The sequence below is a fragment of the Lontra canadensis genome, unplaced genomic scaffold (assembly GCF_010015895.1).
Source record: "Lontra canadensis isolate GAN:19392208 unplaced genomic scaffold, GSC_riverotter_1.0 scaffold33, whole genome shotgun sequence".
In the NCBI taxonomy this organism is placed as follows: domain Eukaryota; kingdom Metazoa; phylum Chordata; class Mammalia; order Carnivora; family Mustelidae; genus Lontra; species Lontra canadensis.
In genome coordinates, this window is record NW_022631027.1 from 560,467 (window position 1) to 584,114 (window position 23,648).

A 23,648-nucleotide genomic window follows, 5' to 3' on the forward strand; every position below is an offset into this window, starting at 1 on the left:
AAAGATGAGCAATTTCTCTATGGTCACATAATTAGGAAAAGTTGAAGGCGGGAGTCAAAGTTCTTGCTTCATCCACTCTACCAACTTCTTTCCCAATACTGTAAGGGAAACAGCATTTGGGAAGGGAGGCAATGAATTCAAAGTGTGTCAAGTTTGAGACACCTGTGGGATGTTAAATTGGTGATGTTTCCTAAGCAATGTGAAATGTAGGTCCAGATATTAAGGGAGATGTCTGGGTTGGAGACAAGAGACTACAGTGATCCCTGAGCAGGTAGTCACTGCAGCTCAGCTTGCTGCTCTCACAGCCTTCAGAACAAGTGACCCTGCTGAACATGAGGATTATCACCTGCCCAAACCTGGTCATTAATACCACTCTGTAACTGGTTAACACTTCGAAGTATAACTGTACTGCCATATATGTATCTCAGTTGATCCTCCTAGCAATTCTATTTTAGTAAATAAGAAAAATACTATTATGCCCACTTTATAGATGAAGTGCCCAGCCTAAGATGACCACAGTAACAGAGCATAGTGGCAGCACACATATCCTAACTGCTACTTCTCTCTACTATCAGGTCTCTTTGCAGTGTTTCCTGTTGCCCAGACTGGATTTTAAAAGAAGCAGTTATAGGGTGCCTGGGTGGCTCAGTGGGTTAAGCCTCCGCCTTCAACTCAGGTCATGATCTCAGAGTCCTGGGATCGAGTCCCACATCGGGCTCTGCTCTGCAGAGAGCCTGCTTCCTCCTCTCTTTCTCTGCCTGCCTCTCTGACTGCTTGTGATCTCTCTGTCAAATAAATAAATAAATTCTTTTAACAAAATAAATAAAAAAAATAAAAGAAGCAGTTACAAATCTGGTTTTAACTGGTTTCATAGATCTCGAATTCTGAGCTGGAGAGAAAGAGTGGGATGATGTGTTCTTAGGTAGTGGTAAATATAAGCAGCTTATTGGGGGCAGGGTTCTAAACCACGCCCCCCTCCTTGAAAAATATTTATTTTTTGCAATTAATCAAACAAGATTCCAGCATTGCATCATACTTTTACAGCTCAAAAAATTACAATCTGACATTGCTAAATGATTTGCATAAATATTTGCTGATGAAGTTGTTTAGTCATACTTTCATCTACAATCAAATGTTATTATTTTTCTTTCTTTTTCTTTTTTCTTCTTGGGACATAGGCTGACAGACTCCTTCAACTGCAACAAGCAGCAGAATTCTACTTGATGCATATTGTTGAAATCCTTACCTTTGTGGGCATCGTCAGTTTCAACAGCAAAGGGGAGATCAGAGCCCAGCTACACCAAATTAACAGCGATGATGACCGAAAGCTGTTGGTTTCACATCTGCCTATGACTGTGTCAGCAGAAGCAGAAACCAGCATTTGTTCAGGGCTTAAGAAGGGATTTGAGGTACAGTAGAGCACCCCATGCCTCAAATCACCATCACTTTCTTTCCTTCATTTTGTGGTTATCTGTTTTGGGGTTATCTGTTCTGATAACAGATTTTGATTTGGGGTTATCTGTTACAGTGTGGTCATAACAGCCTTAACTGTAAGATAGTAATGATGGATTATTTTTAAGGTCAGGAACCATATCTTATTTAGCATTAAACCCTATGTGTCTAGCAAAGTACCTGTCACATAATAGTTGCTCCATAAATGCTTATTGAAGGAATGAGTAAACAAATAATAAATAACAATGGTCAAGACTGGGGGACTTCAGCATCATCTGGACAATTTCTAACACTGTCCCTATCCATTCTGGGACTGTCCCAACTGTAGCCATTTTTACTCAGGTTTTCCGGTCAAAATCAGCTTGTCTGTCTTCTGTGTGTAGTCATTCTAGACCTATCTAATTCTAACGTATAGCCAAGGTTGAGAACCACTGCTCTAAGTCCTCTTGGTGGTCATTCACTGGACATCAGAGGGAGTGATAACACATAAGAATGTGCCCCCATATCCTCTATCATGGACCCTATTCTAAACCAGGGGCAAGCTGTGATGATTCGAACAGGAAGAGTCCCTCTCTACAAGCAAACCGGTAATGGCATGTAGGGTGACAAGTCCTGTGTCGTGGAATGGAGTGAGTTGAGGACAGAATGGGGATGGGCATGGAGAGCAGCAAGCCACAGAAGACCTCAAAGAGGCATATGCCTCACAGGTGGGGAATCTGGAATGAGTTAATTCTTCTGTTCAATAAGACGATTTGATTTCCTTCCAAATGACTGATTCTCTGTGTTCAGGTGGTTGAAAAACTGAATGGAAAAGCCTATGGCTCTGTGATGATATTAGTGACTAGTGGAGATGATGAGCATATTGGCAACTGCTTACTCACCGTGCTCAGCAGTGGCTCAACCATTCATTCCATTGCCCTGGGTTCATCTGTGGTTGAAAATCTAGAGGAATTATCACATCGTACAGGTAAATATATTTCTACAAACTTATAGTTTAGAGCACTTCCTTCTAACTTGAATATTTAAAGCACAACCATGAAGCTCAGATTATGTCAATAAAATGTGTGACCTAAGTGAAAAAAAATAGAAACAGTTATCTTAAGGAAAACAACACAGAAATCATTGTTAAAATCTGCCAAAATTTCGCAGACATTTTTTTAAGAGAGGGAGAGAAAGAAGGGGTTGGGGAAGGGGTAGAAGGAGAGGAAGAGAGAGAAGAGAGAATCCCAAGCAGATTCCACTCCCAGTGGACTATCTCAAGACCCTGAGATCATGACCTGAGCCAAAATCGAGAGCTGGACACGCAACCAACTGAGACACCAAAGTGCCCCAAATTTTCCTGACTTTTAAATATTTTCCTTAGAAGGTGCCAATTATATAGATACAATGAAAATATAATTTTATCATTTCTTTGTTAAACCAATCTGAGCATGTATAATCACAGAGGTAAAAATATGTTTAAGATTAAATGCACTAACTTCCATGATAAGGACACATACCATATCGTAAAATACATATTTTTTTGTTCCAAATGAGGCATGAAATAATTTTATCTTCTATTCCTTATAATTAATAAAAATGACTATTGCTGACTTAAAAACTGAAAACTGGGTTTTATTGAATTATTATTGAAAGCAATGTTTTCAGAATATAAACGAAAATGTAAATATATAGCAATGATAGATAGCAATTACCCTAGGCTGTCTAGAAATTACTTTAATTACAAGAATATTTAATAAATATCTATCCTATACCAGACAGAGGCTTAGACCTTGACATTACGGTTGTGAACAAAACAGATAAAACCACTCACCTCTGCTGCTTACCATGTGGCCAGTAGGATACCATGCAAAGCAAGTCAAGCCCAACTCCTTCCCCACAAGAAAGGTTGTTGAAAAAGACCTAACATGTTATTTTTTGTTTTATTTTATACATTTTAATAGTTAACATCTTAATCATGTATTTCAGGAGGTTTAAAGTTCTTTGTTCCAGATAACTCAAACTCCAACAGCATGATTGATGCTTTCAGTAGAATTTCCTCTGGAACCGGAGACATTTTTCAACAACATTTTCAGGTCAGGTTTTGCTTGGTGTTACACCTACAGATGGGGCTAGAGGGGCAGGGAGGAGGAAGCAAGAAAAATAGATGAATTTTGCAAACTGCCTCATTAATCTTATTTAAATACGTAATAATTCTTGCACAGAAGGCTTTCTTTTTTTCAAGATTTTATTTATTTATTTGACAGAGAGAGAGAGATCACACGTAGGCAGAGAGGGAGTGACAGGCAGAGAAAGAGGGGGAAGCAGGCTCCCTGCCGAGCAGAGAGCCCAATCGGGGCCCTGATCCCAGGACCCTGAAATCACTGACCCTGAAATCCCTGAGCCAAAGGCAGAGGCTCAACTCACTGAGCCACCCAGGCACCCAGACAGAAGGCTTTTAATGAGCTTCTTGGTCTCACCAAAGCCGAGATTCACTTTTACCTGATGTCTGTTCTTCACCCTAGGAGTAATCTCCAATTGCTATCTCAGCCTTTTAAGGTCTGGAAGCAGAGTGTGCTCCTTCCTAAAAGCTCAAAATGAGGGTGGAGGTGGGGTGGAAGTAAGGCCAAGAAGAAAAGTAAGAAACTGTGTCTTCAGTTTTAGTTCTATAATAACTTTCATCACTCATAATCTTTTACCATTTTTGGCTTCTTTAAAAACTTCTTTGAAGCGCCTCCCTCATATTAACAGTATCAAGTATTTCATTAAATTCTAAAAAAATTTAAATATCTCTTTGACTACTGCAATTTACTAGACTTTGCTCACAAAGGCTTCCTCGAATCAAGCCATTTTCAAAGGGCCAGAGTTTTTCTAGGTGCTTTAAAGATATTTTGAACCTAACTGAGGGTTTGGACAAAATTTTATCTGCTGTTTCCTTACAGATGGTAAGTGAACCTGCCAAGTTAATGACTTGATGTGAACAACGGAGGCAGTTAAATTATTCTTAGAAAATATTTAACATGAAGATTATGTGTACACTGTAAGGCAATAACCACAATTCCATCATTAGAAGTGAGAAAAGGTGAACCATAAATGAGAACATATATAATAAATTAGATTGCAATGGGCTCTTCCAAATAATCTACCATGTAATTTCTTCTCTAATAATGTGAAATAAAAACAAATTTTCAAAAAAGTTTTTTAAAAATTTAACAATATATTATTAATATGGCTCAAACTAGCCTCATGTTCCCAAACTTGGCCACCTCTCCCCAGTTGTATGTCATTAACCTCACTAGACCTTGGGCAGAAACTATACCTAAATCCCCTTCAACAGCTCAGGCCCAGCACAGAATGTGTCCTGGTAGTCAGCAGTCCACAAACACTTGTAAAATAGACTTGAACAAATAATCCACAGTGTTTTTGCTGTCATCTACCAAAAATTTTACATGCTTTCAAGTTTGAGCAATATTACAGAACATTACACAGTATGTCTATTTAATAAATAAAAATTTTCCAAGTTATTTACTGACTTGTGTCTGTTGTGACTACAGAGTGATTAAATGTGTGGTCTCTGATGTCAGCTTGCCTGGGCTCTATCCCGGTGTCAGCTCCTTGCCATGTGACAACTGGACACATGACTTCTCTAAGTTGCGGTCTTCTCATCTGTGGATGTGGATAACAACAGTACTCACCTCAGAGGGTTTTCATGAGGATTAAGTGAGATAACATATGTAAAGCATTTCGCACAGTGCTGTCATGGGCTTGCACTTTGTATGTGTTGTATGCATACACACACACACGTGTGCACATGGCTTATTGTGAATGGTTAAATAATTATTTTAATGTACCCAAGCCCCCTGAAACTCAGTGTTTTATTCCTTATTAAAATATATAAAAGTAGGGGTGCCCAGGTGGCTCAATCATTTGAGAGCTGACTCGATCTCAGCTCAGGTCTTGATTTCAGAGTCATGAGTTTAAGCCTCCCACTAGGCTCAGTGCCCATAAAAGTATCTGAAGAGATAATGTATAAATTAAACCCTTCAGCACATTCACAAACAAAAAAATTTTTAGAAGCTTGTTATTATAATTGCTGATCTGAGGTTAATGTTGATTTGGATGAGAATTAGTATGAGAACAGCTAAAATCTCTCCGTAAAAAATAATGAAGTGACACTTGCATTAACTGTAATATCTTTTGTACTCCTATAGTATACAATATTTTGCTTTGGCAAGGTGTTTTTATGAAAAGTAATTTATCTAAATATAGTACATGTCAATAAATTATTTTTATTTTTGCCCACTTATTTGTGTTTGCCCAGAAATAAAGAAAAAGATGAAAAGTTTATGCCTACACTAGAAACTTTCACATATATGTGTATTTTCTCAAACAGCTCCAAAGTACAGGTGAAAATGTTAAACCTCACCATCAATTGAAAGACGCCGTGACTGTGGATAACAGTGTGGGCAATGACACTACCTTTCTAGTCACATGGCAGACCGGTGGCCCCCCCAAGATTTTATTATTTGATCCTAATGGAAGAAAATATTACACAAATAATTTTACCACCAATCCAGCTTTGCAGACTGCTCGTCTCTGTGTTCCCGGAACTGCTGAGGTAGGTACTGTGAGCTTGTTCATAATGATGACTCATAGTTAAGAACATAACTTTCAGTTGAATCACATAATTAAGTGCACTGTATAAAGAAATCCTACTCTGATCAAAATTTTACTTTAAATTCATATATACGCATTTTGTGAATGTTAAAGATTTAAGAGAAACAACTAAGATATGTTCAAAACATCAAATAATGGATATCAAAGTCTTTTCTCTTCAACAGTGGAAATTAACATGTGCATAGTACAAATAATTTTTTTGCTTACTTTCTTCTTTGCAAAATTCACACAGTTATCTATATGCTTAGCCAAAAAAAAAACAAAAACTATACCTAGAATTTATAATATGAATATATGCAATACATGTTTTTGAGAATCTGCTATGTGCTGGGTCTTGTTCTGGGTGCTTTACAATAAAATACCCTGGTATTTTACAATAAAATACCCAGCGTACTCAGCATACAGGAATGACGTACAGGCTTCGGGGGAAGGTGACTGCTTCCTGAAGTAGAAACATCAAAATGGAAATATGAAGGATAAAGAGGCCAGAGGTGTCAACGACATTCTCAGCAGAGAAAATAGCACATAGAAACGCTCAGAGAAAAGAGAATATAGCTCTTCATAGAACTACAAGTAGGTCAACATGGATGAACTACACAGCAGCATGGAAGGTGGAGATTTAGGGGAAAGAAAGAGAGGAAGTGATAAGGTTAGACACAAACAGAAGCCATGTCAGCAAGGGCTCTGTATGCCCATAAAAGCAAGAGAAGCTTGAGTCCTAAAGCGAAACAAAACCACTAGTGGTTCTCAGCAGGGTGGTGAATTAATGAGGTCCATTCGTACACTGCCCGAGTGCAGTCCTTAGCACCATCAGTTCTCCTGGGTCCCAGATCCCTGTTGCAGCCTCTGCTGGGGCTTCCCTGAGTCTGGGCTTCACCTCTACCCCACTGATTCTTCTGAAGCATGAATCTGATCAAACCTATCTCCTATTCAAAACTCATTAGTGGTCTCAGGATAAAATCCATGTGATTACTGATATATATCAGGCCGTTTATGTTCTGACTTTTGCCCAAGCTTATTTCTTAACCCTCTTCCCAAACACTTCCTGCTCTGCTCCTCCTTACTTTTCTCTCAACTCATCATGTTCTTTCCACATCATATTCTTTGTATAAAAACCAAGAACACTTTACCTATTTTTTTGCCTTTGCCTGACATCTTAGTCTGCATTAGGTGCCCTGTAGCAAAACACACATTACATCCAAAGAGAAGGTTTTGATATGGAGATTTGTATTAAGTGTCTGTTACTGATGTTATGATTACAAAAAAAAAAAAAGAAGAAGAAAGAAAGAAAGAAAGAAAGAAAGAAAGAAAGAAAGAAAGAAAGAAAGAAAGGATCTTAATACTTGAATTATGACCTCAGAGGAAAATGGCCAAGCACATGAATCCCAATGAAGAAGGCTGGGTGGGGTGTGGTGGCATCTTTACTTTCCACATTGAGTCACAACTTAACCACTTGCTGCTTTCTCTTTCCTCTCAAGCTCTACTGTGTTCCTCCTGTTACTTCTAGGGTTTAATAAGAAGCAGCAGTGGAGTGTGTGGGTGGCTCAGTCAGTTGGGCCACCAACTCTTGGTTTAGGCTCAGTTCATGATCTCACGGTTGTGAGACAGACCCCTGCATTGGGCTCCGTGCAGAGTGTGGAGCCTGCTTGAGAGTCTCTCTCTCTCTCCCCCGGCACCATGTGCCCCTCCCCCCACTTGTGCATGCTCACTCTCTCTCTCTCTCTTTCTCTAAAAATTTTTTAAAAAAAAGCAACAGCAAGAATGGGAAAAAAGGATATTTATATTAATCTTATCCAAAGAACAAATTTCTGTTATTTATAGTTTAAGCTTTTTTTTTTTTTCTTTCTGATATTCTTTTGCAGGTTTTCCCCAGGCAGCCTAGACAGGTAAAAGACAATGGTAGTTAGAAATATTTCTATATATTCCTCAACACAGACATTGTAGAATCCTGGCTTATTAAAAAACTGTGTTCCATTTCTCGGTCTGCAGTAGCGTATGTGGGTTTTGTTGCTTGAGATTTCTGGATATTCAGGGTGGGGGTTGAAGGACATGAAAGGAAGGAAGGATACTATTGCTTTTTAATCCAATTCACATAGATCATAATCATCAACTTAGTTTGCTATAATTTTCTCAATTGTAGAAAAGGGATAAAAACATTGAAATTTCTTTTGGATGAAGGGGCTCAAATTAATATTTACAAAGTACTTTGAAGCCAGACACTTATCACTATTTTCTAAAAATGTGAATTAAAATATGTCTTCCCCACAAAGAAGTTCATGGTATAATTCCCTAAAGAGTTACCTAACAATAAAAGTGGGTTGTTCTGTGAAAGCCATGTAAACAGTGAATTGTTATCCCTTAACAGATATTACTTTTCCTGACATTCTTCTGTAGTTACTTCAGAAGATACAGCATCAACAAAATAAAACCCCTAGGAGCTTAGACTTATGTGCTAAAATTAAGGGTTGGTTTTTCCCTTCACATGTGACAAAACAAAAAGACTTTTTTTTGCAGCCTGGGCTCTGGACCTATACTCTGAACAATACCCACCATTCTCGTCAACCCTTGAAAGTGACAGTGACCTCTCGTGCCTCCAGCTCAGCCATGCCCCCTGCTACTGTGGAAGCCTTTGTGGAAAGAGATAGCACCCGTTTCCCCCATCCAGTGATGATTTATGCAAATGTGAGAAAGGGGATTTATCCCATTCTTAATGCTACTGTTACCGCTATAATTGAGCCAGAGGCTGCAGACCCTGTTGCATTGGACCTTTTTGACAATGGAGCAGGTAACTAGGAATGTCATGTCGTTTTTGTCTTTTTTCGCGTACTCAGGAGCTGCTGTTGTGTTATAATGCTGCCGTATCAATCTTAAACTTATCTGTAAAAGTCCTTCAATTCGATTATTTTTCTCATCGAATCATTTGAGATTTTCAAGTCCTGAAGAGAGTCACTGACATACTGAGTAGTTATGGGTCCCGACTGCACAAGGAAAGAGAATGTGAACTTGGGAAGTGTCCTTCAGGTTCCTCGGTGTGGCTGTGGGGTGAACAAAAGGGTGGGAGGAAGTAGCTTGACACCTAGGTCTTAGTTTTTGTTTGGCCAGTGACACTAACACCTCATCGAGGTCACAGAGAACAGGCTTTTATGTCCTCGGGACATGTCCATATTCCTCTAAGATTTGCCAGCTGTATTATTCACTGAAATAACAATATTGGACAATTAAAATAGCAAATGAAAACCCAAGAAGTAAGATGCAGTGTGGTCTCCTCAGGCCCAGAAGTGAAGAGAAAATTGGAAACTGCTCGTATGACCCAGGAGATAACCCCAGACTATTCTTTAGCCAAGGAGCAGGGATGATAAGAGGGAAGAGCCAGTGTGTTTATGTGTTTACATGTGTGATTTGTTCACAAGATGATCAGGCCAGCAAGGCTAGTGGAATCATGATGGAGGTTTTCCCACCACTGGGAAAAAAAAGTCAAAGAAAAAAAAAACCCTACTTCAAGCACTCATTCTGCACGTGGAGTTCAGAGCCTCGTCATCACACCTCACACACAGCACAGCATCAGACCAGGAAATAGCAGCTTCTAGATCTTTCGGACTCTTTTTGACTTAAAAACAAATTCCTTTGTTGTTTTATCCTTCTTGTTCTGTTCTTTACCTAAATTAAATTCTCAGAAGGACAACAGACCTCAGAATCTATGTGGGTAGCCACAAGTGTTTGATCTCCTAATAAACCATACTCTTGCACTCTGGTGTTTGAAAGATAATGATTTTTCAAGAGTCTTGGTTTTGGCAAGCCATTAGCATCTTGCTATGGCAATCCCCCACGACGTCTGTGAGACAAAAGGTTATTCAAAGGATTTTAGTTCAAATCTACCTCAGAGGAACAGCAAAGAAGTCTTCTCATTTTGCCTGTTGGAATGGATCCAAATGAATGTCTCATGCTCTGATTGTTTACCCGTGGCCACACCTTTTAATTTCTGTATATAGTCCAAAAATACACTTTGCAGAACGCTTCTCCTTTGTTTCAGCCTGCGGGCTGGCCTGGAGAATAGATCCTGTTCTCTTAGGAGAGATCACCTGAGTCAACTCAGTAGCTTTTATATTTATTCCCTGGAATCATTTCATTTATTCGATGTCTAAATTTATACTCTAGGGGTGCCTGGTGCCTCAGCTGATTAAGTGTCAGACTCTTGATTGTGGCTCAGGTAGAGATCTCAGCCTGATGAGATCGAGCCCAGTGTTGGGCTCTGCATTGGGCATGGAGCTTATTTAAGATTCTCTCTCTCCCCCTTTCCCTCTGTCCCTCCCCCTGCTCACACTCTTTCATCAAAAAAAAAAATTATACTCTAATGAAAGAAACAGTGGAAGGTATTGCCTAGGCACCAAAGTATAAATTTAGGTTTGTTTTTTTTCCCCAATACTTAACACATAGCTAAAACTTATTTTTATAATGGAAGTAGTATTTATATGCTGTCAGATTCATGAACAATAATAAAATGTACACTTATGAAGTGCCTTATAATTTAAAATGTGCTTTCTCATGAACACTCTGAGATTAAAAAAATGCAACAGTCTTGTGAGATAAGTTGTCCCTGCTTTATAGATGTAGAAACTGAGGGTCAGAGAGATTATTTCACAGCTACTAAGTCGTGAATCCAGACCTTAAAACCAAGTCCCACGACCTTCAAGCTAGTGTTCTTTCCCATTTCTTTCTGAATCAGAAATTAAAAGAGGTGGATGTAGTAACTGTGGCTTGGAGAGATTTTCCTTTATCATTTCTTAACAAATAGGTTGACCTAATTAACCAGTAAACCACTAAATACCAAGATTTTATTACTTTCCAATAGGTAAAAAAATTTTAGACCTATTATGAGAATAAGTTGCTCAGCACTTTTTATTTTAATTCAATATACTCCTACTTTTCTCACATTAAGGAGTAGCCCTGCCTCTGCAGTGGGGAGTTGAGAGCACTTTAGTAGTGATACAGAGCTAGGGGCAAAGGCTGAGTATGTGGTGTGAACTGACTCAGAGACAGGACAAGCCATTTGCCCGGGGGCGGGGGGGCGACTGCACTTGAAGAGTGAATGTGTTCTGCACCTGGGCTAAGCTATACCCTGCACTGCTATCCTGAAGTCTGGGCCTCCCCGCCATTCAGTCATGGACTTGGTTCAGAATTGAACTGCTCTTCAAGGAAAGTCTAGCACTGGCCAAGCTTTCCAAATGCCTCCTGAAGCAAAGCACAGTGGATGGAACCAAAGCCTGTCAAACCCCAAGCCAGCAAACCACTCAGAATCTAGAACAACAGTTCCGTGTACCCTCTAATGAGGAAATTAATTTCACATTATCTTTTAAACTACCAGATTTTTTTCCATCAGGGCTGTAGGATGTTTGTAAATCCCTGGAAATTATATGAAATGTGTATATATGCATCTATATTTATTTCCTGGAACAGAATAGCTTTTATCTTAAAGAGTCTATAACCATAAACAAAAAGAGTATGTTTGATTTCCATGAGAAACTAGTATTTTCAATGGTAAGAAGGAGAGCTCTAAACGTGATTATTAAATGTTTTATTAGCACTGAAGCCCAACTCATTCACCTTCAGAAAATAATTTTTTAGAGGTTAAGGAATCACAGGGAGAAGTTAAGGAACTGTTGGATTTTAATATTAAAAGTAGCTATGATCATGACTGGATTTGCTAAAATGGGAAGAAAGAAGGGAGTGTAAAGCTTATTATTTAATGACTTAATCAAATATTAGTAATCAACTGTGATGACAAGTGGTGACATTGAGCTTTCTTTTTATATATGCAGGTGCTGATATTATAAAAAATGATGGAATTTACTCGAGGTATTTTTTCTCCTTTACTGCAAATGGTAGATATAGCTTGAAAGTGCATGTCAGTCACTCCCCCAGCCTAAGCGGCCTAGCCTACTCTATTCCAGGGAGTCGTGCTATGTATGTACCAGGTTACATAGCAAATGGTAAGAATCATGAGCACCATTATTTGAGTAACATCATTTAATATATATATCTCTGGTGTTTGTGTGTGTGTGTGTGTGTGTGTGTGTGTGTGTGTATGAGAGAGAAAGAAGAGAATGAGAAAGAGAGATGGAATTTCAAAACCCTTTATGCTTGGGGTGCCTGGGTGGCTCAGTGGGTTAAGCCTCTGCCTTCGGCTCAGGTCATGATCTCACGGTCCTGGGATCGAGCCCCGCATCTGGCTCTCTGCTCAGCAGGAAGCCTGCTTCCCCCTCTCTCTCTGCCTGTTACTTGTGATCTCTCTCTCTCTATCAAATAAATTTTTTAAAAAACCCTTTATGCTTAAGTCAATATATAATTTGTGCTATCTCTTCAATCCTCAGTGATTCAAAGTAGTCAATCAGGAAGGCAATAGATAATTCCCACAGATATTTGGTATATTCATTTTAGTCATTATTTTGACCTCTTTCTTGTGGCTGTTTCATCAGAATTATTGGCAGTTAAAAGAAATTTATTGGTTTTTTTTTCTCAGTCATAGCTCCTGTATTTCCTGTATAGAGGTTTACGCAAGAAAAAGAGGCAAAAGTTGATAGCAGTTGAAAGAAGGAAGCAAACAGCCCAAACAATCCACACAAAAATGAGTTCCTGAATAAATATGAATTTGGATGTTACAGACAACTGACCGATTCCTGAAGATGTGCTGTCTTCCTTTAAGGGAAAAGCACCAAATAAATAGAAGATATACGTCTTTTCTTAACACCATAAGAAGGAAGGGAAGCAGTGGTTAAAGTATTTAGTGGCATGTTCCTGAAGGGAAGCAGTGGTTAAAGTATTTAGTGGCATGAAAACAGAGCAGCTCCCATTATCTAATGAAGTGTCTGAAGAATGAAGACAAACAAAAATACTCTGTAATTATTTTAAACAATCTCAGAAAACATTTCTTATTTCCAAAACTGCAGAATCTTTATGAACACTTTTCATTAATTTTAGCAGCTTATAACTAATCATAACTATTCCATAACATGATTCTATATAAGTACCCTTAAGTAGAAAATAATCAAGATGTTCCAGTAAATTTGCATCTCCTGATAATTTTAGTTTTGCCTAAAATATAATTTACTTTCCTGTGTATTTACTTTGGTTTACATCAAAACCTGTGTAAATCAAATTGCAAGGTAACATGGCTTTACAGCGTGGATATGATTTCACATATAGATATAATACTTCAGTTATAAATAAATTTTCCTTCTTTCATTTATACCTCAAACATTTTTAAAGGCTTACTAGGTGATAGGCTTAGTCCTAGGAACTTGGGATGGCCAGCAGAATAAGACTTGATTCCTACTGAAGAGCTTGAAGGCTTCTTTTTTGTCTAGTATCTTTCTAAAATCTATGAGTTTGAAGGATACACATATCAGCAACTAGTATACAGTGAGATTGGAAAAGTAATATTCAACTGTCTTTTTAATCTGTGTATTTTGTAGAGGCTCTTAGCAGCACAGCAAGAAAAAGGTAGGCTGGGGCGCCTGGGTGGCTCAGTGGTTAAAGCCTCTGCCTTCGGCTCAGGTCACGATCTCAGGGTCCTGGGATCGAGTCTCACGTCGGGCTCTCTGCTCAGCAGGGAGCCTGCCTCCTCCTCTCTCTCTCTCTGCCTACTTGTGATCTGTCAAATAAATAAAAATCTTTAAAAAAAAAAAAAAAGAAAAAGGTAGGCTTCCCTAGGCATGTCTACTAAACATAACATTCACTTTATCATCTCACTTTTAGAAGACCACTTTGAGCACACACTTCATTAAATAATGGGAGCTGCTCTATTTTCATGCCACAAATCTCCAGACACAAGAGTGCACCCTTCTCCTCTCCAAAGGCCAGTGTCTCTGCTGGATCTGCTCTGGATCCCATCCAGAGGCCTTGAGAGCTCAGCCTTTCATGGTCCCACTCTACCGACCCCTCTGAGCAGCATTCAAGCATGAATTATCATCCCGTATTTTTAAAAAAATTTATTGTTTGTCTCCCTTCAGATACTGTCCACCTCCCTGTCATCAACTTCCTTGACATTAGTCTAAACCTGCTGCCTACATTTTCTCACCTCCAATTTTGACTTTGTTCACCACAATCTGACTTCCACCCAAACCACCCCACTGGAATGGCTCTGGCCCTAGTCACCAGTGACCACTCTGCTGTTAAGTCCAAAGAATATATGTCAGTCCTCAGCAGTGTCTGACACAACTGATTGATTTTGTCTTTGTCATCTCTTGGCTTCTACAATTACCTCTTATGCTCTGGATTTTCTTTTTTTTTTGGGTTGGGGGGAGTCAGGCTCCTTTTCTATCAAGCCTCTAAGTGTTGGCAGTTCTCAGAGCTCATGTCTAAACTTCTTACCCTATCACCTGGAGCCACTCTGCCTGGGTTCGGAACCTTGCTCCTCCATCTACTGCTAGCTGTGTGACTTTGGGCAAGTTAGTTAGCTTCTCTTTGCTTCAGTTGCATCATCTTGAAAAGGGAGGCTATAATAACTGTACTCTCCTCTAGCATTGCTAGGAAAATTAAATAGTCGATACATGTAAGATAAATAAGTACCTGACAAGTAGTGAGCCAGGGACTCAATAAATGCTATTGATTGCTACAGTTGAAATTGTTATTAGGTAACCTCATTAACCTGTATGGGTTTTATAATATCTATAGGCTTATAACTTCCCAATTCATAAGTTTAAAATTATTAAATCTAAATAAAACCTCTTTTTTTGAGCTAGAAATCCATGTCCAACTGGTTCTTGTCATCTTCAAATAGATACTTTAAAGGAATCACAAACCAGTCTCCTTCCCTTTAGCTTGCTTCTCCGCCCAAGTTGCTCATTTTAGAAACCTGGGAGAGGTTTCTTTTTCTTTTCTTTTTTTTTCCTACCAACTTTCTCTCCTTCACCATTCCATACTCAAACCTATCACCAGCTTTTATTGATTTTATTTCCAAATCACATCTCAAAATGCCTACTTCTGTCCTCCTTCCCACTGCTGTCACCCAGCCCACCCTGCCATGTTACCCTGTCTGGACTGTTGCAGTGGATATCTCAACAGCCCAGTGTTTGCCCATTCTCTAATGAGAGCAGCCACAGTGACCTGTTAGGAAGAAATATGGTCATGTCACTGCCCTGCTTCCCCACAGCTTGTAAGATTAAACTCTAAAATCATTAGAGTAGGCTGCAAGGGCCTCTACGAGCCTCTATGAGTCTTCTCTGGTCTTATCTCAAACTACTTGCCTCCTTGCTTTAAATTTTTTCTAATTTGCAAGGCTCTTTAGGACCTCAGAGTTTTTACACAACCTGTTCCCTCTGCCTGAGATATTATTACCTCCACTCTGCCTGGCTGACTCCTACTCACCCTTTAGGATGCCTTTAAATGTTATTTCCTTGAGAACACTATAAATTATGTACCTGTGTTATTTTTCTTCACAGCACCCTGTCTTTTTTTCTTATGTTTATCATGACTTATAAACATAGTTTTATTAGTATGACTATAAATTCTAAGAGGGATACTCTTTTATCTGTGATTATTACCCTCAAAATATTTATTTAGTGAAAGGATGGATGAATGAATGAATGAACGAACGAATGAATGAATGAATTGTGGAAAAAACAAATTCAATTATTCTAAGGATGTCGTAAAGAAAAAAAGTTTTTATTTTATTTTTTTAAAGATTTTATTTATTTGGGGGAGGGGGTTGGGGGGGTGGGGTTATGGACATCGGGGAGGGTATGTGCTATGGTGAGTGCTGTGAAGTGTGTAAACCTGGCGATTCACAGACCTGTACCCCTCGGGATAAAAATATATGTTTATAAAAAATAAAATTAAAAAAAATAAAAATAAAAATAAAAGATTTTATTTATTTATTTGACAAAGAGAGAGATCACAAGTAAGCAGAGAGGCAGGCTGGGGGGGAATCAGGCTCCCTGCTGAGCAGAGAGCCCGATGTGGGACTCGATCCCAGGGACCCTGAGATCATGACCTGAGCCGAAGGCAGTGGCTTAACCCACTGAGCCACCCAGGTGTCCCGAAAAAAAAAGTTTTTAAAATATCTCTCCAGAATCTCTCAAAAACAAGCTATTTGGGAAAAGGTCACTTGTTGTTTTGGCCGTTCTTTTCTTGGTCACAGGCAACATTCAGATGAATGCCCCAAGAAAATCAGCAGGCAGGAGTGAGGAGGAGCAAAAATGGGGCTTTAGCCGAATAAGTTCCGGAGGCTCCTTTTCCGTGCTAGGAGTTCCAGCCGGCCCCCATCCTGATGTGTTTCCACCATGCAAAATCACTGACCTGCATGCTGTCAAAGTGGAAGAGGAGGTGACTTTATCTTGGACAGCACCTGGAGAAGACTATGACCAAGGCCAGGGTAGGTTTCTTGTTTCACTCCCTGTGTTTCTACCAGGTGGCATTTCTAATAACTATGTCAGGGGTTTGCTGGGTAAAAATAGCTTTGGGGGCTTTGAGCCAACCAAACTGCAGAGGGCTGTTATGAAAAGCTTTGAGCTGTTGATAGGGCCTTATATGCTGGAGTGTAGGAACGGGAGATTGTCAGCTCCCCCAGAACTGAGAAGGCCCTAGTAAAAGAACTGACACTGATCATCTAGCAATCTTGACTGGAAACATAAATACTGTATGTAAGAGTAGTGTAGTCAACAGAAATGGGTTCTGCATTACAGAGCACGGGCTTCTAAATACTGGAGGTTATTTAGTTTTCTGAATATTAGATAGTGGATAGTGAATTCAAAGATTTACAAGTCACAGGGGAATAATTCCCATAAATCATGCAAAACTTGGTCCATTTTCCACCCCCACTTCTGGTCATCACTTTTGTTAGGGAGACTAGACCCAGTTCTGTTAGGTGGGCTTTCTTACCCTTGTATGCGTGAACACTGATGAAGTTCTTTCTCAACATTCCTTTTTCCAAGGTCTACACTAGGTTCAGGCTTCCAGCATCATTTCTTGATCCCTGTAGCAACTCAACAAAATAATTTTCCTCAGAGAATAGTTTTTCTAACAGCTTTGCCATCACCAAAACATGGTTATCATTGATTATACATTAGATACTTTCTTTCCTGTTGCCTCTGATTGAGGTGCCTGTAGGAACCAACCTTCTCTACTGAAAGCTTACTTTTTCAATATCAGTCAAAGTGACCACCTTGGGCCTTTGCCAGTCTTTTTCCAACTTGGGTCATCTTTATTTGGTTTATAATTCTTTACCCATTTACTACATTCACCAGAAAGCATCTCAATTACAAATAATTCTGTGCTCCTGAGGAGCATCTCTATTGTAGCTTTGTCTTCCTGATCTTTTATCCAAAATCTGTCTCTTCTGGTCAGAGAAGGAAGAGTGAAATACTTTACACTCTGAATTAAGGATTCTCCTATTTTAAAGACTGGAGATGTGCAATGATTGAAACTCTGGGATGGGTATGTCCTTTGTATAAAGGAAAAAGCTGTAATTTTCATGTCAGGAAAAAAATTGTTCCCACTCTGGCTTTCAGTCCAGCTGTTTGATCTTTGGCCAGTTGCTTAGCCTCTATTGGCTTCAGTTTCCTCATATGGAAAATAGGACTACAAATATTTATTTCATAAGGTATCGTGAAGAGGAAACGAAGTGACACATATAAAATCAGACAGGGAAGAGAAAGTATGCCAAGTTTCCTGGGCCGCTGGTTTGTCGCTACTGTCTTCTATCTACCTTTTTATTTAGATTTAAGGAGCCACAAGCGCTCCCACCAGTATTTAAAGGTAAGAGTGGTGCCACCTAGTGGCACCTCGTGAGAACCTAGTGTTCTCACTCTTGCCTCAGTGCCTCCCTCAGAAACACCTCGTGTACTGAAAGAGACAAATGCAAGTTCAGTCTCTCATTTCTACTGGAAACTGTTCCTTTCAAGAGCCCTAGGAATCTCAGCTACACTGCTGAATTAAAAGAGGAGAAAGAAAGTGTGCAGTGTCAGTGGTTATTAACGTCTTGAAAAGAAGAAATACAACCATATGGGACTTTAGAATTGGCATCACAAATGGCATTAATCAAGGGAATAGAGAGATCTTCACGCATCTTCACTGATGAGCAGGATGATTGAAGTAGACCTGGCTTGTTATAATATAAAAACCATAAACCACAAAAGATAAGTGGTGGGGGGCGGTGCCTGGATGTGTATTAAGTTGCTAAAATCACTGTCATAACTGATTGATGACTCAGCAAAAGCAAAATTGACCAATTAGTCATGAATAGACCAACTAACAAATAGGTACCTGTTTAATCCATAAACATGTGGTTTCATTGACTATTTTCCCTCACAAGTTATTGTCTAGAAAGGCGTTCTCACCTTTATGATCAGAGTTCAAAATAATGGGGGTATGTCTCTGGCTTCACAATTATAAAAAATGTGACTATTCTTAGGAACCCTGTTAGCAATAAATGAATATCATATATGGACAGGTATATCAGTATTTATCCAGGTAGCAGCCCTTTACTATACACAATATCCTAGAAAAGATGACCCGTTATGTGGAATAAACAAAACATTATCAGATCGTCATTATGTATACAGACTAGGCATTATGGAAATGGGTCACCTCATTGGGTTTTCATTAAAAGTCTGGGGTAAAATAATTGCTAAAACTGAGTACCAAGCATGTTCTGCATCTCCTTTGTATTTCTTTTATAGAAATTAGGAACACCTGGGTGGCTCAGTCTATAAAGCGTCCACCTTGGGCTCAGGTCACCATCCCAGAGTCCTGGCATCGAGTCCTGCATAAATAAAATCTTTAAAAAATAAATTAAAGTGAAAATATATTTATTAAGTACTATTCATGCCCACCACAGCACTAAACATTATATAAGCATCATTTAAGATGGTCATTGCACTCTAAGAATTTAAAACCGTACGCTGAGGAAAAACGGCACAAAATGGTCAAAAACCACGGTTTAACACAGTGCCATTTGTATGGCTTGGAAGCCATAGAAATTAAAAGGCTGTAGAGATCAGTGTGGGTGGGAACAGAGGAGAAGCCAGGTGCTTACACCAGGGCCCAAGCAGAGCCCTTGGAGTGGGGCCAGACTCCAAAAAGTGCTATCTTGTACCTCCTTCCCTGCATTGACTACCTTCCCTATGTGCCTAACAGCCTGACATTCACACTCATCCTCTGACATCGTTTCACCGTGTTCTTATATAACCATTGCTACAACTTACTATCTTTAAAAATTGTTGAAAATGTGCTGCTTCTGAAGAAGCTGTTCCATGACAGCAATTGTTCTTTCTACTAGCCCTCCTCTATCCCTCAGTTATACTATAAACTGGAAGAAGACTTAATGTAGGAGAGACCCAAAATAATCCTTAGGGGATGAACTGGATTTCAAATGAAGAGAGGAAGTAGCAACTGTTAACAGTTGAGAGTGCTCCCTGAAGATGGGACCAAGTCTTCAGCTTCCTGCCCCAGATCTCAGTCCAAGCTCAGAACTTTCCCTACTAGGAATTTACTGATAAAGATGCTAATTGAGATGTAAGCCTCAATAACTGGAAAAGCAGCACAGTTACTGGGAAATAAGAAACAGGAGGGAGTGTAGCAAGGGAGTGTAGCCTAGTGGGAGGCTGCACAGCACAGTGCTAAGGTATCGGGCTTTGAAATCAGACACCACATTTTACCAGTGTAAACTGAGGCAAGTTACTTAATTTCTCTCACCTTCTGATTATTAATCTGCAAAAGCAGATAGGACGAGTAGCTATCTCAGAGTGTTGTTAAGAGAGTTAAATGAAGTAAGGCACAGAGAGGGATTAAAACGATGTCTGGTCCATACAAAGTGTTCAATAAATGTCAGCATTTGTAACAGTTTGGAGACAGAAGAGATCTTAAAGATGTGCTAGTTTGACCCCATTGTTTCAAATGTAAGCGAATGACCCAGAGAGTCTAAGGGTCTTGTCCAAGGCCATAGAGCTATTTTCATTGGCTAAAATACACTGTGAAAAAAGAGAGACCAAACCTAGAGATATATACCCAAGAGGTCAAAAACGCAGAACCAGTCTGACTTCTCTTTCTCACAAGGAGAGAGGTACATAACAAGTATTGTAAATGGAAGGTGCTTCTCCATGAATGCATGAACTGAGTTTGAGTCTTTGCAGTTGCATAGCTGTTCTGCATAAAGTTTAATAGGTGCTTATAGTAGAAAGGAATGGGATTTGGAGTTGGAAGAAATGAATTCATTACCAGCACTACTATTTCCTAATTATTCATCATGGTAGCACATTTAACTTCCCGAGTCCCTGCCTTTTTATTTAAAATGAGATGATCAATTTCACATAGAGAGAGCGGTGGATGTGGAAAATCTTTGTCAATGCTAAGACTTATGAAATATTACTTGTTTCATTATCTAGGAGAGGACTCTGGGAAAGCACCATGGAGAGGGCTTTCTCCAGAGAGAGCAATGGACATGTTCCACTGTGAGTGTAGAGAGGCTGGTCAGCCTAGCTTCTCACCCATGTCTGTCCCCCTGTATTGGAACCACCTCAGGAAGCCCAGTGGGTTTACTCAGAGGGAATCAGCTGATTGATAAATTTGAATATAAAAGCTATTTTGTTTTGACAACTGTCTCTAATGGTGTTTTATTCTAATTACTAGGCAGGATAGAAATAGTCTATCAAAAATTATTATAGATTTGGAAACTGTTCAAAACATAGTCAGAATATTTTCACTTTTTAACTAAACTTGAAATGTCCTATGGTTTTCATTCCTCAGAACAAAATCCTTCTTTGAAGCTGCTCTATTCATTATTAAATTTATTTTTGGCCATTGTAGATAAGAATTTTGATATTATTAGAGTGGGTTAGTACTACAGGTGGATTCCATTTTTGCATAATTATTTATTATTCATAATTTTAGTTTTGAATTGGTAATACATTCACATGGTTGAAAATCAAAATGGCACAACAATGTGAATGTAACACTTAAAAAGCACTGAACTATACCTTCAACTATACACATTAAAATTGGTTAAGATGATAAATTTTATTTTATATGAATCTTACTCCAATTTTGAAAAATCAAAACAATAAAAGGAAAATCAAAATAATAAAATTCCTGCCATTAGCTTCTCCAAATTTAGCTTTTCTATAACATGCAGTTTTTTTTAACCTATCACAGACTTCCCTGAATTTAATGTCATACCACTTCACATAAAATGTGAGAATCTTTCAAAAGTATAATTCCATGTACCCTCCATCATCTTTTGTGGGGCTGCTGTCATATATTGTGCTGCTGTATTTTTATAAAGACCACAATGCATTGTTATGGCTTCTGTTTTAAACAATCCATTGTCTTTTTGATAAATTTTAAAGAGAAAAAAGTGACCCTTTTTAGTAACCCATATAGTCACCATTTCTAGTCTTCTTTTCTGTAGGTCTGCATTTTTCTCTATCACCATTTAGCTTGTAGCTCAGGTCTTCAGGTGAAATTCTCTGAGGATTCAGTTATTGAAAATGTGTTCATTTCACTTTCAGTTTTAAAGTACATTTTCACTCTTTTAAAAAAAAGTACATTTTCACTAGATATAAAATTCTAGGGCAATAAATTTTTCTTTCAGCACTTTAATTATGTTATTTCATTGTCTTATGGCTCCATTTTTTTTTTTTTTTCTGATGAGAAGTCAGCTATCATTCTTACTGTTATTCTCCTGAGTGTAAAGTGCCTTTCTTTCCCTTTGGCTGCTTTAAATTGTTTTTATCTTTGGTGTTCACCAGATTGACCAAGATGTGCCTCAGTGTGGTTTTCCTGATGCCTATTCTATTTGGGGATTGCTGAGTTTCCTGGATCTGTATTCTTTTTGACCAGATTTGAAACATTTCCAGCTAACACATCTTCAAAAAACTTCTGTTCTATTCTTTTTCTTCTTTTCTTCTTAGATAATATTGATATGATATAATATGATGTGATATGATATGATATAATATGATTATATTATACCCACATACACTAAATGGGTATGTCAGTAAATCACAAAAATCATTGAAATTGTATTTAATTTTTATCTTTTGTCCTGAGTGCTCCAGTTTGATTTTTATGAACTTGTCTTCAAGCTTACTGATCTTTTCCTTCTATTGTGTCCAATCTGCTATTAATGTCAAATTAATTTTTTCATTGTTTTTTTTTTCCAATTCTAGAATTTCCATTTTCTTCTTTTTTTAACTTTCCATATATCTCCTCAAATTTCCTATCTCTCCATTTGCTATATCCCAACTTGTCCTACTGACTTTTCACATACTCATCATGGGTTTGTTTTATTTTTTAAGATTTATTTATTTGACAGAGAAAGAGCAGAAGCAGGTGGAGCAACAGGCAGAGGGAGTGGGAAAAGCAGGCTTCCTGCCTGATGTGGGGCTCAATCCCAGGACCCTGGGATTATGACCTGAGCTAAAGGCAGATGCCTAACTCACTGAGCCACCCAGGTGCCCCTCATCATGGTTACTTTAAAGTCCTTATCTATTAATTTGAAATCTCAGTCATTTGCGACTCATTTTATTTCCTGATATTTTCCTGATATTACATTTTCTACTTCTTTGCATGTCTAGGGATTTTACTGTTGTATATTGGGCATGTGGTAGTAAATTATAGACTCTGGAATCTGTTATACTCTTCTGAAGAGTTTTGAAATATTTTCTCTTCCTTCTTTTTTTTCCTTCCTTCCTTCCTTCTTTCCTCCTATCTTTCTTTTCCTTTCAGAGAGAGAGAGAGAGAGAGCACATGAGAGTGGGGAGGGGCAAAGGGAGAAGCAGGTTCCCTGCTGAGCAGACAGCCCAATGCAGGACTTGATTCCAGGACCCTGAGATCATGACCTGAGCCAAAGATAGATGCTCAACTGACTCAGGCACCCCAAGAGTTTTGAAAATTTTTTGATATATAGTTTGGTTCACCTTGAATTTGAGGAGGCTTGGTTTTGCTTTTGGCTAGGATTTGTCTATTTCAGTTTTGCTCTTAATCCAGGGCATATCCCTTAATTCTGAAACCCAATCTTTATTCCTAAAGCATGGCTCTTTCAGTGTTTTAATGGCTATCTTCACATATTTACCATGCTCCTCTAATTTGAGAAGAACCACACTCCAAACTCTATACCCTTGATGAGCATTAAAATAAAACTCTGTTCAGTTTTTCAGCCTTCTAGCTGTTGTTTGTCCCTTGAGCCCTTATTGTTTCATACATACATGAATAATTAGAAGTCTTCCAATGGTCTGAAAAAAGTCAATGCATAGATTTGGGGGTGGTCCCTCTCCAGCTCCCTTAACTTTCAGTTACTCAGGCAATCCCATATTCAGTCTTCTGATTTCTCAGCTCCAAAAGGTAGCAGCTTTCCATTCCAGCTCCCATATCTGTACAGGAGAGGGAAGTTCCTTAAGAGGAAAAGCTGCACAAACATGAATCATCCCTACTCTGATTTCCTTATTTTAAGGATTGTAACACCTCTTGTTTCTGCCTATTTTTACTTGAATCCAGTGCTTTAATAGCTTTGTGGGGTTTGGGGGGGGGGTTGGTTGTTTTTTTTGCTT

The 23,648-nt window shown here is 38.7% G+C and overlaps 1 protein-coding gene across 1 annotated transcript in view; it reads left to right on the plus strand.

Annotated features, from left to right (window-relative positions):
• Positions 1–23,648, plus strand: part of CLCA2 (chloride channel accessory 2) — a 38,948-nt gene that overhangs the window by 13,445 nt on the left and 1,855 nt on the right. The window contains exons 7-13 of the mRNA XM_032867041.1: positions 1,179–1,409; positions 2,242–2,419; positions 3,421–3,527; positions 5,825–6,049; positions 8,623–8,893; positions 11,925–12,095; positions 16,244–16,477. Coding sequence (XP_032722932.1) covers positions 1,179–1,409; positions 2,242–2,419; positions 3,421–3,527; positions 5,825–6,049; positions 8,623–8,893; positions 11,925–12,095; positions 16,244–16,477 — 1,417 coding nt within the window. The remainder of the gene's footprint in view (positions 1–1,178; positions 1,410–2,241; positions 2,420–3,420; positions 3,528–5,824; positions 6,050–8,622; positions 8,894–11,924; positions 12,096–16,243; positions 16,478–23,648) is intronic.